The sequence below is a fragment of the Nuphar pumila genome, chromosome 9, assembly GCF_984573655.1.
Source record: "Nuphar pumila chromosome 9, dmNupPumi1.hap1.1, whole genome shotgun sequence".
In the NCBI taxonomy this organism is placed as follows: Eukaryota; Viridiplantae; Streptophyta; class Magnoliopsida; order Nymphaeales; family Nymphaeaceae; genus Nuphar; species Nuphar pumila.
This window is the reverse complement of record NC_143257.1, coordinates 118,033,171-118,049,379: the sequence shown is the minus strand read 5'-3', so window position 1 is coordinate 118,049,379 and position 16,209 is coordinate 118,033,171. Positions and strand designations below refer to the sequence as shown.

The 16,209-nt window shown below is 40.3% G+C and overlaps 2 protein-coding genes across 3 annotated transcripts; both read left to right on the top strand.

Moving 5' to 3' along the window:
• The first annotated feature begins 6,378 nt into the window (after nt 1-6,378).
• LOC149829039 (pentatricopeptide repeat-containing protein At2g03880, mitochondrial-like) lies at nt 6,379-7,798 on the top strand. Its single transcript, XM_090017088.1, is given in 2 exon segments — nt 6,379-7,379; nt 7,381-7,798. Coding segments are annotated over 2 exon segments (1,419 nt in total).
• A 1,418-nt stretch (nt 7,799-9,216) lies between these two features.
• Nucleotides 9,217-15,485, top strand: LOC149829038 (uncharacterized). 2 transcript variants are annotated; one of them, XM_090017087.1, is made up of 4 exons: nt 9,217-10,139; nt 10,586-10,723; nt 14,759-14,998; nt 15,145-15,485. In XM_090017087.1, the coding sequence occupies exons 1-4, from the start codon at nt 9,282-9,284 to the stop codon at nt 15,256-15,258; spliced, it is 1,350 nt and encodes a 449-aa protein (XP_089873213.1). In that variant the 5' UTR covers nt 9,217-9,281; the 3' UTR covers nt 15,259-15,485. The 2 variants fall into 2 exon arrangements, with proteins under 2 accessions (XP_089873213.1, XP_089873212.1); XM_090017086.1 differs by having other exon boundaries at nt 9,241-10,139; nt 14,750-14,998.
• Nucleotides 15,486-16,209: the final 724 nt, after the last annotated feature.

The window sequence follows — 16,209 nt, the reverse complement described above, 5'->3', positions numbered from 1 at the left end:
TATAGCGAATCTAGATGACTTGGAAATGCCAACCATCTTATTGATGTAGGTTCATGTCTATTTTCAACCCTCACGTATTTTTTCTCTTGTGCAGACCAAGGGACAAAACCCTACTGGTTTTTCTTCTATTTGTCTTATCATGTAAGAGCTATGTATGAGTTAGGCAAACCCCTCATCAACTAAAATTAAGAGTATCTCATAAGATAAAGGAGTTTTTTTTTTTTTAATTCATTGGTTATGATTTAATGAATGGAATATACAATGGGCTGATTAGGGCTGCACAACCAGCCGAGCTAGCTCGAGCTCAGCTCGGGCTCGACTTGTTTAAACCCAACTCGGGCTCGTTTGAGTAATTAAATGAGCTGAGCTTGATCAGGCATTTGAGCTTGATTAAGCTCACTTAGCCCAATTGAGCTTGGCTAATAGAGGCATATGGGGACTACTTTTAGGATACGTAGTATTTTTATTAAGTAATAATCATAAAACTAGACTTTAGCCAAGTGGGTAACATGTTTGCTTTGCATGTGCAATAAATCTTTTTCATTAAATGTAAGTTAGTGTGGCTTGAGCCGATCCAAGCCTGAGCTTGAACTCGAGCCGAGTTTGTACACAGCCTTTCAATCTCCTCTAGATTCGAGCTAAGCTTTTTGAGCATGAGCCCGGCTCGTGTACACCCCTAGGGCTGAGACAGTGACTAGAAAAAAACCGTATGCACCAACAAAATCTTGGGACAATCCATTTTTTCATTTATTAGACCAAAAAACTATACCCAAGGACCTGGTTAAGAACATGCAGTAGCCATCCTGGTGCCATAAAACTTTGTGGGCACCCTCATCAACCCTTAGAGTGCCTTGGAGAGAGAAAGAGACCTAAACGTGGATCCCACACAAACCAATCCAAAGGAGGAAGATGCCCAAAAGATAAGGATTCACATACCGAATAGAAGTCCAAATGAAAACATCTTGGATAGGAAACTTTCATGTAAATCTCAAAACTACGTACTACCTACCAAATTATGTAACAAAATCTCCTAAGATTAAGGAGAAAGATTTCAATGATGGCTATGTCAGGATCATCTGCTCCTAAGCTGGTCTGAGATGATTCACAACCAAGTCACTAGAGTTGCAATGTCCCACGAGTTATGAACCACTTTTAAATGCATGTACTCCATGTTTTCTCGGTCTCGGGTCTAACAGTTGTGATTTCAGATTCAATCTATCAAGAAAGGGATTGATTTCATACAAATATATTTTCATAAAATTAAAACCTTGGCCCATCAGTTAGCTATGACATCCAAACCAGTCCGATAATTTGATCATGTACATCCTTGCTAGTCTTTCGTCAAACCATAAACACTTCAGAGCCGATCTTTGTTCATGACCTGTTGAGTATGCTTCTCATTCATGAAGTGCAAGTCCGTGAACCTGAATCAAATGAAGCTATTGTTCCTACTGCCAATGTGACTTATTGGCAAAATAACAAAGATCAAAATCAAAATAATCACGGGAATCAAAATGGCGGAAACAATGGAAATAATAATCAAAATAAGTATCGTGCTGCTGTCAGACCCTCAATAAAGCGGCATAAAAATGGAGCTGAGGCACAACTGCAGTAGGTCGCGTGGTAATGCTTTCGGGCACCTGCGCGGGTGAGCTGGGAGGGCGCAATACGTGGGTGCAACCGAAAGTGGTTGACGACATGTGGCGATGAGGCATCTGGGTTCGCCAAGGGGTGCGACCAAAAGCGGTTGAAGGCTCAACACCATAGCTATGAGGGAGTGCGGTAACTGAAAGAGTACCGACCCGAAGAGGTGCAAGGATGGCGTCAGTTGGTGCTTGGGAGTAACGACCCTTGAACACTATAAATATGTAAGGTTTGGGCATTGCAGAAGGAGGAAGGAAGGAAGCCAGACTTGGAAAATTGTATTCTATGTGAGAGTAATACAAGAGTGGGTGTTTCCCGTTATTCTCTGGTGTCCCTTACCTTCGACTTGTCTCAAAGAGAGTCTTCTGCTACCCAGAGGTTGAACGAGGTCACAGTGATCCTCGTGCCAGCACAAGGCGAATTTGAAGAGTAAAATTTGACCTTGTGACAACATTTATAATGGTTTATCAAACTGGTTTAATCGAAACCATCAACAACAACAAGGAAACCAATCTTCTCCCTTAACTTGACAAGCTTGCAGCAAGAATGGCCACGACGCCTTCAATGTGTGTCCTACAAATTCTAGAAGGATCCCACTATTGTCGGGGTTTATCATGCATCCCCATCTCAGGTGATTGACGACGAGGAGTGGTACCAAGACTCAGGCGCTACGCATCATGTTACCACCAATCTCAATAACCTATCCCTTCAATTAGAATATCAAGGTAGTGATTCTATTCAAGTGAGCAATGATACAAGTTTAAATATTCAATACATTGGTAGCTCTCTTGTTTCTGCCAAAAATTCAAACTTTATTATGCATGATGTCCTTCACGTCCCAAACATTACAAAAAATCTTCTTTCTGTAAATCGGTTCACTAAAGACAATGATGTCTACTTTGATTTTTACCCCTCCTTTCGCTATGTGAAGGATCGCAGAACAGGGATGCTAGTGGCTCAGGGACCAAGTAGGAACAAATTTTACAAGCTAAGATTTATGTAGACATGGCCAGAAAATAAAGTAGTGTATGTTGGGGAGCGCACCACCATTGATCAATAGTATAAACACATGTATCATCCATTCATGAATATAGTACTTTGTGTCATTAAGAAATATGGACTTTCATTTTTTATTTTGTCTAGAAGAACTACTTGTGAAGCTTGTCAACAAGGCAAAAGTCATGCCTTGCCTTTATATTCTTCGTCACAGAGTCTGGTCCTCTTGATTTAATATTTTCAGATGTCTGAGGCCCTGCTCCAATTATTTCTACACGATTTTTTGTTATTACGTCCAATTTGTCTATGCTTACACTCGTTTCACATGGATTTATGTGTTATATAAGAAATCAGATATGTTGGATATATTTCACACATTTAAAACCCTTGTTGTGAATCGATTTGGTTGAACCATTAAGTCACTTTAAAGTGACTCGAGGGGGAGGGGGGATATCGATACGGTGCCTCGTACCTTCAGACTTGTGGAATTGAACATCGAGTCTCTTGTCCACACATATACGAGTATAATGGCTTTGCTGAACGCAAGCACATGCACATTGTTAAAATGGGTCTCATCCTTTTTGCTCAATCTAGTGTTCCTATGCAGTATTAGGACTATGCATGCATTTCAGTCACTTATCTGATTAACCGATTTTCATCAATTGTCTAACATAAAGTCCCCCTACTCCCTGTTATTGAATGTTGAACAAGATTATACATTTTTAAAGGTTTTTTGGTGTGCTTGCTACCTTGCTAGCATCATTATAACCAACACAAACTTGATTTTCTGAGTACCCATTGTATTTTTTTGTTATAAAAGTCACCACAAGGGGTATGCTAGTGTAGTGGTAAGACTTTAGTTGTTCAAAATGTAGTCTTTGATGAGACAATTTTTTCTTTCAAAGAGGTTTTACCCATGACCCATCCCTAGCCTTTACATGCCTCTTCACCATTAACTCCTCCCACCATCATTCTTCCTTCACTGTTTTTTACTCCTCAGCAGCTAGGCCTTTTATTTCCCTCTCCCTCCTTAATGTTTGTCTCTTTAGACGTCTCTTCCCCAAACTTGGAAGTTGTCTCACCTCTATCACCAACCCCCTCCCATCCTCTTCACTACAGCTTACACCTATAACTGATATGGGACCCTTACATGCTCGACCCTCTTCCCCTCCCCCTCCTTGCTCTCTAAAACCCAAAGTTCTTATTGCCACCCAGTACCCTATTCTTCTTGTTTAACTCATCAAGCTTCACCAAAATCAAGAGCTCACCTGTTTTTCTCAAGCCCATAAAGACCCTCGTTGGCGCAATGTGATGCATAATGGGTTTAATGCCTTATTCCAAAATGGTACTGGGTTTTTGATGCCTTCATCTTTATTCCAGAATATAGTTGGTTGCGAGTGAATTTTTATAGTAAAGTAGGGCCTATGGGTCGCTTAAATGGTACAAAGCATGCTTAGTTGTCAAAGGATACACTCGCAAGAGGCAATGGTTGATCATTTTGAAACATTTAGTCTGGTGATCAAACCCACCAGCATTCACTCTGTTCTTGTGATTGCTGTCCAATTTGGTTAGGATATTAACCAACTTGATATGATTAATGCATTTCATTATAGGGTGTCTTAATGAAGAAGTTTATATGACCCAACCACCAGGTTTTGCAGATCTATGATACCTGCATCACAAGTGTAAGCTTCACACAACTCTTTAGGGTCTTAAGCAAGTTTTGTGTACTTAGTTTCGTAGTTTGAGCCTCTTTCTGTAACGTCTCAAAATTTTTAACTTAAAAATATAGAATTTTAACCCTAATTTTTTTTTGAAATAGCACAGTGAAAATAGTTTGGATTTTAAAAGTCGGACAATTCCAGCGGGTTACAAAAATGAATTACGAATTTGAAATAGAGATCTATCTTACAAACTAGAGGAAATAAATGTCATTCCATGAGTCTTATATAGTTTTAAATATTACATATCCCCAAATGTTTCATAAAATATCTCATTAAAATGAGACACCCAACAACTAGTTCCAAGATCAACAACTTAGTTAGGGAAGGTTAGATCATGGTCTCGCCGCACACCGCATTATTGTTCATCACTTGTGCCCTATGAAACAAGGTCAAAACTCTTGCGAGCCGATAACTGAACTTACGCAATATATATCATGATAAGTAATCAAAACATCTGTCATAACATGCATGAGGGTTGTCATATCATCATGTAACTTTGACATCATATCATGGAGTATCAAGTAAACAATATGAGTAAAATTATCATAGTTTCAATTAAGCAATATTAATATGAATAACATGATCATAATCTCAATTATGCAATAATAATATGAATAACATAATCATAATCTCAAATATGCAATAACATGATCATAGCTTGAAATTTTAAATATGTAAAGAATCACAACTAATTGTGTTAGTAAGTTAGCAGGGTTAATATTATTATGTATCGATAGTCTTTACCACATCTAGGTACGCAGAGGCATTTGTCATCGTGCCATAAGAGCATACTATGGTGTTCATTATGCAAAATTATATTTTTTTCATAGCATTTTAGTGTTCGAATAAACCAACCCAAGCCCACGATATTTAAAAGACCGAAAGATATTCGACACAAGGGTAAACCCAGATTGCAATCTCTATCGCTACAACAACTGAGGCCTGCCATTTTTTCGGTGACCCTGACTTCCCTAACTCCGATTGACGGAGGTCTAAGAACACCTTTGCTCCTTATTTTTTAAGTCGGTATGATATGTAGCTAAAATCTACATGCGACATTTGTCACTCGAGGTTGTACTGTTCCACCCTCTCTCAGGTGAACCAAGTTGTGAATGGGTGACATGGGCTGCTCTATCTTCATTATGGGTAGTTAATAGTCATGCTCCCATTTTATGAGGTAGTTAGGCTCAATAGCCTCCATACTCCCCTCAGGGTAGTATGACATGACAAGGTCTTGACCAACCCAAACCATGTGCTCTCAAGTGAGCACCTTGCTCATAAAGACAATAACCAAGATCTTAAATGTGTGATTGTTTGTATATGTAGTGAGACTTTCTCTCACAATGTGGGGTCGCAACTCACCCAAGCTTTCATTAGAGCACTAATGCATTTCATTGTTAGTTCATACCACACATAAGTCAAATGGTGTTCAGCATGCCTCAATGCATAATGTAATAACATAATAATTCAGATGCAAATAAATATACTCCTTTCAAGTACTATGCATATCATTTTGCGAGGACACCATAACCAATTTTTAGAGGCAATTATCTTATATGAAAAACATGAACATCATGATCACATGTTTTTATGCATTATATGCTAGTTATGCATTTATAAGTATTTATGTCATATCATTTTTCTTTTTCGCATAATCATATCATTTCATAGGCAATTTAGCACAATACAACAAGAGTTATCATATGGCACTCGACCCATGCATAGACATTATGACTCAATGTATTGATGTCAAACATAAGTATAAGTATTCTATGTCAAAGTGCACTCATCACATTCATGAGCATAGATAAACATGATTCCCGTGAGTGTTTATGATACGGTGAATTTCATAAGCATGACATTGTAATGTCGGTCATGCATCTGTCACATGCATCAAACTGTGCATTCCTTTCATATTGCATTTTACTCAAATTGAGTATTGACGAGTGAAAGCATTTGTGCAAAGTCATCTTGCACTAGTTGGAATGATACACGTATTTGATTTTTGAACAACATGTTCATGTTTTCTTCTGTTCTTAGAGGTTGTCAAGACTTGAGAACTCTGCAGCAGTTGCACTGCCGTATAATAGAGAGTGGGTTGGAATCGGATGTCTTTGTTCGAAGTGCTTTGATCTACACATATGCTAAATGGGGTAGCTTGAGTGATGCATTTGGTGTTTTCAAGGAAATGGTTACAGGGGATTTGGTTGTATGGAATTCAATCATTGGAGCCGTTGCTCAGAATGGCGATGACGATGGCGATGGTGATGAAGATGTTGATCTCTTTAAGCAGATGAAACGAGGCGGTTTCATGTCGAATCAGGCAACTTTAACCAGTATTTTTAGAGCTTGTACTAGCTTAGTGCTGTTAGAGGTAGGCAGACAGGTGCATGCGCATGTTGTCAAGTCTGAAAAGGATCCAATTGTGAGCAATGCACTTCTGGACATGTATTGCAAGTGTGGGAGTCTTGAAGAAGCAAACACTTCATTTCCTAGGATGGCCATCAAGGACGTGATTTCTTTGTGTACAATGATTGTTGGTATGGCTCAAAATGGCTTCAGCAAGGAAGCTCTCCATCTTTTTGAGCTGATGCTGAAATCAGGGATGAAACCCAACTATATTACCATTGTTGGGGTTCTGTTTGCCTGCGGTCATGCTGGTCTGGTTGATGAGGGATGGCATTACTATAGATCGATGAGCAGACTTTATGGGATAGAACCTGGAATAGAGCATTATGGTTGCATGGTAGATCTTCTTGGACGTACTGGGAAGCTTGATGAAGCAATCAAGTTCATTCATGAAACATCATGTGAAGCAGATGCTGTTATCTGGAGAGAGCTTCTTGGATCATGCAGAGTACATGGAAATGTCAAGCTTGCAGCTTATGTTGCAAACCGCATTCTTGAACTGCAAGCTGATGATGAAGGAACCTACATACTCTTGTCAAATATATATGCTGCTTCTTTCAAATGGGATGCTGTTTCTCGAGTTAGGAAATCCATGAGAGACAGGGGTGAGAAAAGAGCCTGGATGCAGTTGGATTGAGGTTGACAAAAAGTTGCATGCATTTACTTTAGGTGATAAGTCACATCCTCAGATGGAAGCTATCAGCAATGAGATCAATAGGTTGATTCAGAGAATAAGCAGCATCGGTTACCTTCCTGACACAAATTTCGTGCTGCATGATATTGAACATGAACAGAAAGAAGATTCACTCCGCTATCACAGTGAGAAATTAGCGGTTGCTTTTGGGATGATTAGCACTATTAAAGAGAAACCCATTAGGATCATGAAGAACCTTAGGATCTGTTGGGATTGTCACAATTTTGTTAAACTTGTCACAAAGATTGAAAACAAGATTATTGTAGTAAGAGATGTCATTCGTTTCCATCATTTCAAAGATGGGGCCTGCTCCTGCGGGGATTATTGGTAACAATGTGAACTAGGACACATTTTCCTGAATTTTCTTTTCAGCAACATACTGTGGGGATTGTCAAAATCTTGAAGACCCTTAAGGTCTCTAGAATCATTGTATTATGTAATTTTCATTTTGGTGTGCTAAGTTCAGTGCAGAAATGGTGACGTGCAAATCACTAGAATCCTGGTTTTTTTAGCCATATGACCTATTCACGAATCCGTCAAGGAGACTTTGGAACCAGATTTGTGAGGCCATGCACCAAGTTGTCAAACATTACAATTTATAAACTTTCTGTTTGTCCAATGTTGGCAAGCTTGAAATTGATTGAACATCATCTTGAGGTTTCGACTGAATTAGCCAGAAAACACATAATGCTTACCGCCAAAGAGATCGTGTGGAGAGCAATTACACTTACAGCTGTTTGGTGTCCTTGATCCAAATTTAACCAGCTTGACGACCTATCAAAAGTATGGGTTCCTTGCTCTGGTTCTTATGAGCAAAACTTGATGGAGCATCTCTTGGTAGATCGGGTGGCTACAGGTTTGGATGGCCTAATATCTTGGGCTTACAGTTCTTTAAAGATGCATTTTGTACAAATAACAATCTGCAGCATGGAGAGAACACTTGTGCTTCATTTCTTTCACTTTGTGTTTTATTTTTCAGATTGTATTTAGCTCTTGTTATGGTGAAGAAAGCTCATTATATAGCTCAATTTAATACTATAACATCTCCATCTTAGCTGAAGAAAAATGGTTTGCAGAGAAATATGTAGATGTAGGAACTTGTAAGTGTTGTACATATTCATGAATTGTAGTTTTCCGGCTGCCTTATATTGGAAACATTAAGATCTATATAATGTCACAGTGTTATTTTATGACGTGTCCGCACCAGTTGTCCTTTTAAAATAGTTTTTATGTATTTTGAAGTAGAATCAGATTCAGACTCCAAATTTTATCTCTTTTTAAAAAAAAAAAATCTTTCGATTCGATTCTTTGATTTTTTAAACCGATTCACCTAGTGAACCGATTTTAACAACCTTGCCATTTCAAGCGAAGCCTGGGAAGCTTAGAAGTGGGGGGGTGGGTATCGGGTCGTGCTTAATTGTTGTGGGGTCCGCACTCTACAGTGATCATCGTCATCTTCTCAATGTCATGAGAATCTCCGAACCCAACAAAGCAATAGCCGATCAGGTGACATGCCAAATCACCCCCATTTGGTGTTTTGACATTTTGATCGTCGATTCAAGAGATCAACCGCTATCAGCATCTATGTGGGCCCCACTTGATTGCACAATCAACGGCGACTGATGAAGGGAACGGATGGTGGACGGTAACGATGCCGAAGCACCAAAAACGGGTGATACGACATATCACTTTAATCCGTCTTCTACCCTGTCGTCTCACTCTTGCTCTTCGTGCTAAGCTGTAGAGAGAACGCTTGAGAGTGAGAAGGTTGAGTTCCAGAAGTCTCTCTCGCTCACTTTCTCTACTGTACTTCCATGGCTTCCCTTCCCCTCTTCACCTTCCTTCTTCTCTTCTCCTTCCTCCTTGCAAAACCACCACCATCATCATCATTATCATCATCGTCGTCGTCGTTGGCGATCATCTCTCGGTTCCAGGAGTACCTGCGCATCAACACCTCGCAGCCCACCCCCAACTACGCCGAAGCCGCGGCGTTCATCCTCTCTCAGGCAGAGTCCATCGGCCTCGAAGCCCAGACCCTCGAGTTCGCTCCGGGGAAGCCCCTCCTCCTCCTCCGGTGGCCGGGCTCCGCCCCCCGCCTCCCCACCATCCTCCTTAACTCTCACACCGACGTCGTCCCCTCCGAGCCCCACAAGTGGCTCCACCACCCCTTCTCCGCCGCCATCGATTCCGCAGGAAACATCTTCGCCCGCGGCTCCCAGGACATGAAGTGCGTCGGGATGCAGTACCTCGAGGCTGTCCGCCGCCTCCGGGCCGCCGGATTCGTCCCCCACCGCTCCGTCTACCTCTCCTTCGTCCCCGACGAGGAAATCGGCGGCCACGACGGTGTGGAGCGGTTCGTCGAGTCGGAGGTGTTCAAGGGGCTCAATGTGGGGATCGTTCTGGACGAGGGTTTGACATCGGAGACGGAGGAATTTAGGGTTTTCTACGGAGAGAAGTGCCCGTGGTGGCTCGCGATCAAGGCGGTCGGGCCACCCGGCCACGGATCAAAACTCTACGACGGCAGCGCCATGGAGAACCTGCAGAAGAGCTTGGAGAGTATCTCCAGGTTCAGGGAGTCGCAGTTTCAGCTCGTGAAGGCGGGCCTGCGGGCTGCGGGCGAGGTCGTTTCGGTTAATCCTGTGTTCCTCAAGGCCGGAACTCCGACACCCACCGTATGAATTCTGCTCTCTGTTTCTGATTCTGATTCTTCTTTGCATCTTCTTCCTGTTGTCATACGATTTTGAGTATCATGGGTGGTCTCCATAGAATGAATTTTGGGATAATCTGCTTCGTTGGTGTTAAGAATTTTCATTGCCACAATGTTATGTTTTACTCGTTTATTCAATATGATTGAAACTGAATTCGGTGGTGCTTCTTTCATTTATCAAATTGCTAGTGGTTTTTTATTGTTAGATTTTACTCGTTGATTCAATATGATTGAAATTTGAAACTGAAATCGGTGGTGCATTTTCCATTTATCAAATCGTTGGTGGTCTTTTATTCCCTCATTGGATATCCATAACGTAGTCATACGTTTTCTTCGCTGATCATTTTTTTATGGGGAGTGCTTTCATCTATAGGAAGTTGAATAGGATGCTGGTTTTTTTGCTTGCGTTAGGGGTTTGTGATGAATCTTCAACCATCTGAAGCTGAGGCGGGTTTGGATATCCGGGTCCCACCTACTGCCAATCTGGAAGATCTTGAAAGACGAATTGCAGAGGAATGGGCTCCTTCCTCAAGGAATATGACCTTTGAGGTACGAAGACAGCATGCTTGTATCTGTGAGGATAGTGTTGCAATTGTTTGCAAGAATGTGTATTTGCTATAGTGTTCTAATCATTTATTGGTCAGTGTAATTCTTGAGCTTCTCTTTGTACAATATGAATATCTTGTGGAATAAAACTTTTATGTTCTTTCTGCTTTATTGTGGAGTGCTACGATTTAAGGCATCTGGCAGACAATTAATGATATATATAGTAAATGAAGCACTTCTATTCACGAATTTCTATGTACAACACTGTTGTGAGTAACTGTAACCACCTTTAATAAGCTCTCTATTTCCTCGTCATCACTCATTAAGTAACTTGATGCTCTATTCAGTTGTCTCCAGAGTATAAAATAAATGGGATGAGTAATTCTCCACCATCATCCCTACGGAATAAGGAAGACTGGAATATGTCCCAAGTTGGCGACCATAACAAACTTATGATTCTCCAGAGTTTTGACATCAAACTGATCAAAAACAGAATTCAACAAAGATATTCAGAAACTCTATAGTGCAATGACCCAAACGGTGATGCCATGCAATTAGGGGTGTCAATGGGCCAGGTTTGACCCGGACCTGACCCGTACCAAACCCTATAGGGTCAGGGTTTAGTGATAAATAAGAAGGCTCAATTAGAATCCAGGTCAGACCCAAAGGGTCCGATTAATATATGGAGCTGGGTATGGTTTGTGAAATTTCATACCAGACCCAGGCCCGACTTGAGTTCCGATTATGATCCGCAAATTTTCAATGTAAAAAAATTAAAAAATATTATTTTACCGGGTATGGTCCGGTTCTGGTTCATGTAATCCTTATAGGATCCAGGTATGGTTTCTCTTATGGTGGGTCCGATTAGACCCGAGTCCGGACCTGGTACCATCATCTCAAACCAGGTTTGGGTCTGGTTCCACCTGGGTTCGAACCAAACCCGACTCATTGACACCCTTATATGCAATGACATCTTTAATAACTACATTTAACATATATTGATTTCTTCTCATCAAAATTGGATCCAAAAGTAATGTTCTCCATGATGCTTCCTCTTAATGGACATGGCTTTTGTGCACTAGTCTTTCAAGAAAATGAGGTTGCAATAAAAATAACTACTATACCTTGTCTTATATAAAATAACTAATTAATAGAAATTAAGTTACTATAGAATTTTAGAACAGGAAAAACACTGTTCAAATACCATAGGTCCATGAGAAGAAGATAGACAAATGGAACCTTTGTGAGTAAATAAGGTGGGAGGACCCATCTCTTATAATTACTATATATCTACCTTTATATGGACACAAGGAAAAATACCTAAATTTTCTGAAAACTGGTTGTTTTTCCTACTGTTCACTGCATAAGTGAGATTATTAGAGATGATAAGCAGTAAATGATATTGTTGTTGCAATCTTCACTAGGGATAGCCTCTTCGATGCTGAAATTAGGGTTGAGGAGATCATGTTGATCAACCTTGTTACTGGACAAGATGTCATTAGTTCCATATTTGATTCATTGGATCCTGCTTGTAATGGTCACTTACAAGATTTACTTGTACGTCAATTCCATGTTCTTCAGCCACGACATTGTTCAAATTTCCTTCACTAATATTGCTGCCGTAATCACTAGTATTTGGAGTTTCTTCATATGACATGAAATTCACATTATTGCCATAAGAACCAAGATTGTCACCTCGATGAGCATTAAAAAAAAATAACATTGGAGTAGTGATCAGGCAACAGGCACCACTAAATCTCTTTACTATGTTTTTGACCATGAAATCTGTTACTTCTACTAGGTATAGTTTAAATTTTAAAGCAATCCATAAATTAAAAGTAGCACACAAACCAACAAACTGAGACATCTTAATCATTTACATGAATGTGCATCCGAACATAATGAGAAGAGTATTTCCTTACTGACATTTTTAATAGACCCAGTTTTACCTTGGTTAGACTGCATATGATTAAAAAATGTGAAAATGATGACAATAGCCTACAGATAACTTATATCTTTTCAGAAGTAATAGTTTTCAATGAATTTTTCATTAGGACCTGCCTTAGCTTTCAGTCGAGGGCATACACTCATTCTGCTAGAGAGAAATATGCAATCGTGCTACACAAAAGGTAGAGCATTTCACCCTTCTATCTTTGTGCATGACAGGTCACACAGGAATTCATTTTGTTACTTACTGGAAACTAGGGCTGCAAATTGATTGGATCCAGGATGCGGGTTTTGAATTTTTTCAGCTGTTCTGAGCCTATCTGGATCTGACTCTCCCATGTATGTAGATGATCCAAATCTGATAGGTTAAAATTGTATGCTTTTGTTGATCCAGGGTCATGATATCTTTTTTGTAAACCTAGCAGCAGCATCTGTTTGTAGACTGTCCCACTCTGCATGTAGGTCATGTGGAAAGGAGGTGCGTGTTAAATTGTATGTATATACATAGATAGGTATGTATATATATTCTGTACATACATATATATATGTATATGTATATGTATATATATAGTGTAACTAAGTATTAGGTTAGTTTTATTTTAGTTAGATTTTTTGGTTCTATTTGAAGTAGTCAACTTAATGTTGACTAGTCAAACAGAGATGGTGGAGCAGGTCCAACTGCTCTATTTAGAGCCGTTGGAGCTCCAACGTCTCTAGGGTGTTCCATGTTGTGTATAAAAAGGGGTGAAACCCCTCATTTGTTGCAATGCATTCCTTGCATTTCTTTCATTAATAAGATAATATTTTTTTCTCTTTTGTGAGAATACCCCTTTGTGGGTTTTGTGTGTGAACTCCATTGTGAGTTTTTCTCTAGTTGATTGTCCACGTATTTATTTGATGGATTTTGGTGGTGATATTTGAACATCACCATTTCATTACATGGTATCAAAGCTTATTGATTAAGCTGCATTTTTTATTGGTGCCTCGGGAAGCATGCCACTCAAAGCTTGGAGGTCTTGAAGCTCATTTGTGTCTCTTATTTAAGTGCTTGTGAGATTGTAATTGTGTTTTTTCAAGTGATAGACTGGTGATATTTGGCAGTGGAGTCCTCGTGTTCTTCACCTTGCCTAATCTTTATTTTTTTCTTCTCTTTCTATCTCTTTTAGCCCTTGTAAAAATGGATGACAATGAGTATGCCACCATAAAACTCAATGATTTCAATTATGTAGCATGAACTTCAATCATGAAATACCTCATATGGGAAAAGGGTTATGAGGACTAGTGGATGAAACCGTTCTAAAACCCAAGCTAGTCCTTACCAAAGTAGAAGGTGAAAGAGAAGTACCTCTTACGGAGGTTGAAAATGTTAAGTTGTACATATAGATTTGTATATATGGTATTGTATATATATATGGGGACAGACAAACTGATTTGACTGTCCCCAACGGCTAGAACTTCTAGCTGTTGGGAGCATGGTTCACACTTGCAATACTCTCTCTCTCTCTCTCTCTCCCCCCCCCCCCTCCCCCCTTTTTTTCAACTCTTAACTCCTCGATTTGAAGACTAAGAGTCAAGGATCTGCAAGCAAGGTTGCGTACGCCTCTCACAACTGGTATGGAAGTGAAGCGGTGGGAGGGGAGGCAGGGAGCGGCGGAGGAGCAGTTGGCCGGCACGTGGCGGTGGATCCACCGGCACTTGGGGTTAGCATAGCCGACGAATCAAGCGGAGGAGGAAGACTTGGGGATGAAGGAGGGGGTTCTGGAGGTTGATGAGGGGCAATTTGCGCATCACAGCACGCCTCAGTACCTTGAGCGTGCGCCTCGCCTCTGAGGCGTACGCTTCAGGTACTGAGGCGTACGCCTCTCACAACACTGTCTGCAAGTTAAACTGACGTGCTTTAGACTAAATAAATTCTAGTGGTCAAGTTGATATTATGTTCTGGAATACTTCTGTGTGCTGCTAACTTTCTGCGGTTGTTGGATTGATAGTTGCATAAAATGTAAACTAGCAACTCAGTCTTGGAAAAAAGATGATCTAAACTTTAAACTTAGGTGTATGATAGTGCTAATAACATTTTCTTAGCTCGGGCAGTTCAAGCAGAAAACTCCAGTTCATGACAAGTTTGGGAATCCCGCAATTACTAAAACCGACAGTTCCAACCCATGGTGGATGCTACTGGATAGAGCTGTGAAGAAGGCTGATGGAAAACTCAGCAAACCTGAGATACTTCCAGCATCAACAGACGCTCGTTATTTTCGCGAGACGGGAATACCAGCTATTGGTTTCTCTCCCATGGCAAACACTCCAATACTGCTGCATGACCACAATGAGGTATGACTATGTTCACATTATAGTCTTCGGCTTTGGATAATGCATCTCTGGTTTATCTTAATGCATATTTGCATGTGGATACATTCTAGCTTCAGTCCGCCAGATATTGTAGTTCTGACGCCAACTCATCTTTGATGCAATTGCAGTTCCTTAACCAGGAGGTGTATCTGAAAGGGATTAAAGTCTATGAGGCCATTATTGAAGCATATGCATCTTATGAAGAGCCCACCAGGGACGAAGAATCCATGGCAGAGCTGTAGCTGTGAGAGGTCTGCAGATTTTACACCTTTCTGTCCATATGCCAGTTGGAATTGATAATCTGAATGGTATGTATTTATGCTGAACTTTTTTTTCAATGAATTATCTTATCTGTACTTTAAGAATAAGATTCTAAAGTTTTACTGTTCCCTCTATCTGTATGAACCGGCATAAATCTGCTCTCTGGTTCTATATTTCTTTGCGAAAAAGAAAAATATCAACATTAATAATAGATGGGTGATGGGGGTACTGCAGTGATGGTGTGGTATTGAGATGATCAAGATATTGCCTAAAAACTAGCTTTCTCAATGGTTTCATTTTTTTGTTATTTACCAAGGAGAAACCCCAGTTCAAGTGGTGGGACCAAGGAGAGATTGAGGCTCTGCAGTATAGCTTACCCCCAAGCAGTTGAGGCCCTGTTTGGAATCTAGCAGTCAAAGATAGCTGCAGAAGAAACTATGAAATCCACTTCTATGGATTTGCTACTTCCCACCTGCCTGTTTGGGAGCACCATCATAATACCGCCTAGTACTTTGCTAATCCACTTTTGAAGTTGTTTGGATGATGTGTGGATATCATAGTTGCCTCTTCAGCTACCCTGTTTCCAAACAGACAGAAATGAAGCAAATATGATTCGTGTTATGATAGTGTGCTTGCTGTCTTTGGTGTGAAAAAAAAAACTGCAGCTCCCAACTACCCATTGACGAAGATATCATGGATACGTTGAACTGTTGGGTTCTGTTGATAGATTTTGGGATTTTAAAAGAATTCTGGGCCTATGCCATATGTGCTGAGTCTTACCTGTAGCTCTGTAAATACAAAAATTATAGTGGTACGAAAGTTGTAGCAGTGATGAAATTCCTTACAATAAAGCAACCTCAAACATGACCAACCCGAAATAAAGTGCTCCTCAAATAAGAGAAACACTGCCAAATTTATTCTTTCATAATCAA

Coding starts and splice junctions, on each gene's coding strand:
- LOC149829038 (XM_090017086.1), top strand. CDS start 9,282: ATGGCTTCCCTTCCCCTCTTCACCTTCCTTCTTCTCTTCTCCTTCCTC. Junction 10,140..10,585: donor CCGGAACTCCGACACCCACC/GTATGAATTCTG, acceptor TGCTTGCGTTAG/GGGTTTGTGATGAATCTTCA. Junction 10,724..14,749: donor CAAGGAATATGACCTTTGAG/GTACGAAGACAG, acceptor ACATTTTCTTAG/CTCGGGCAGTTCAAGCAGAA.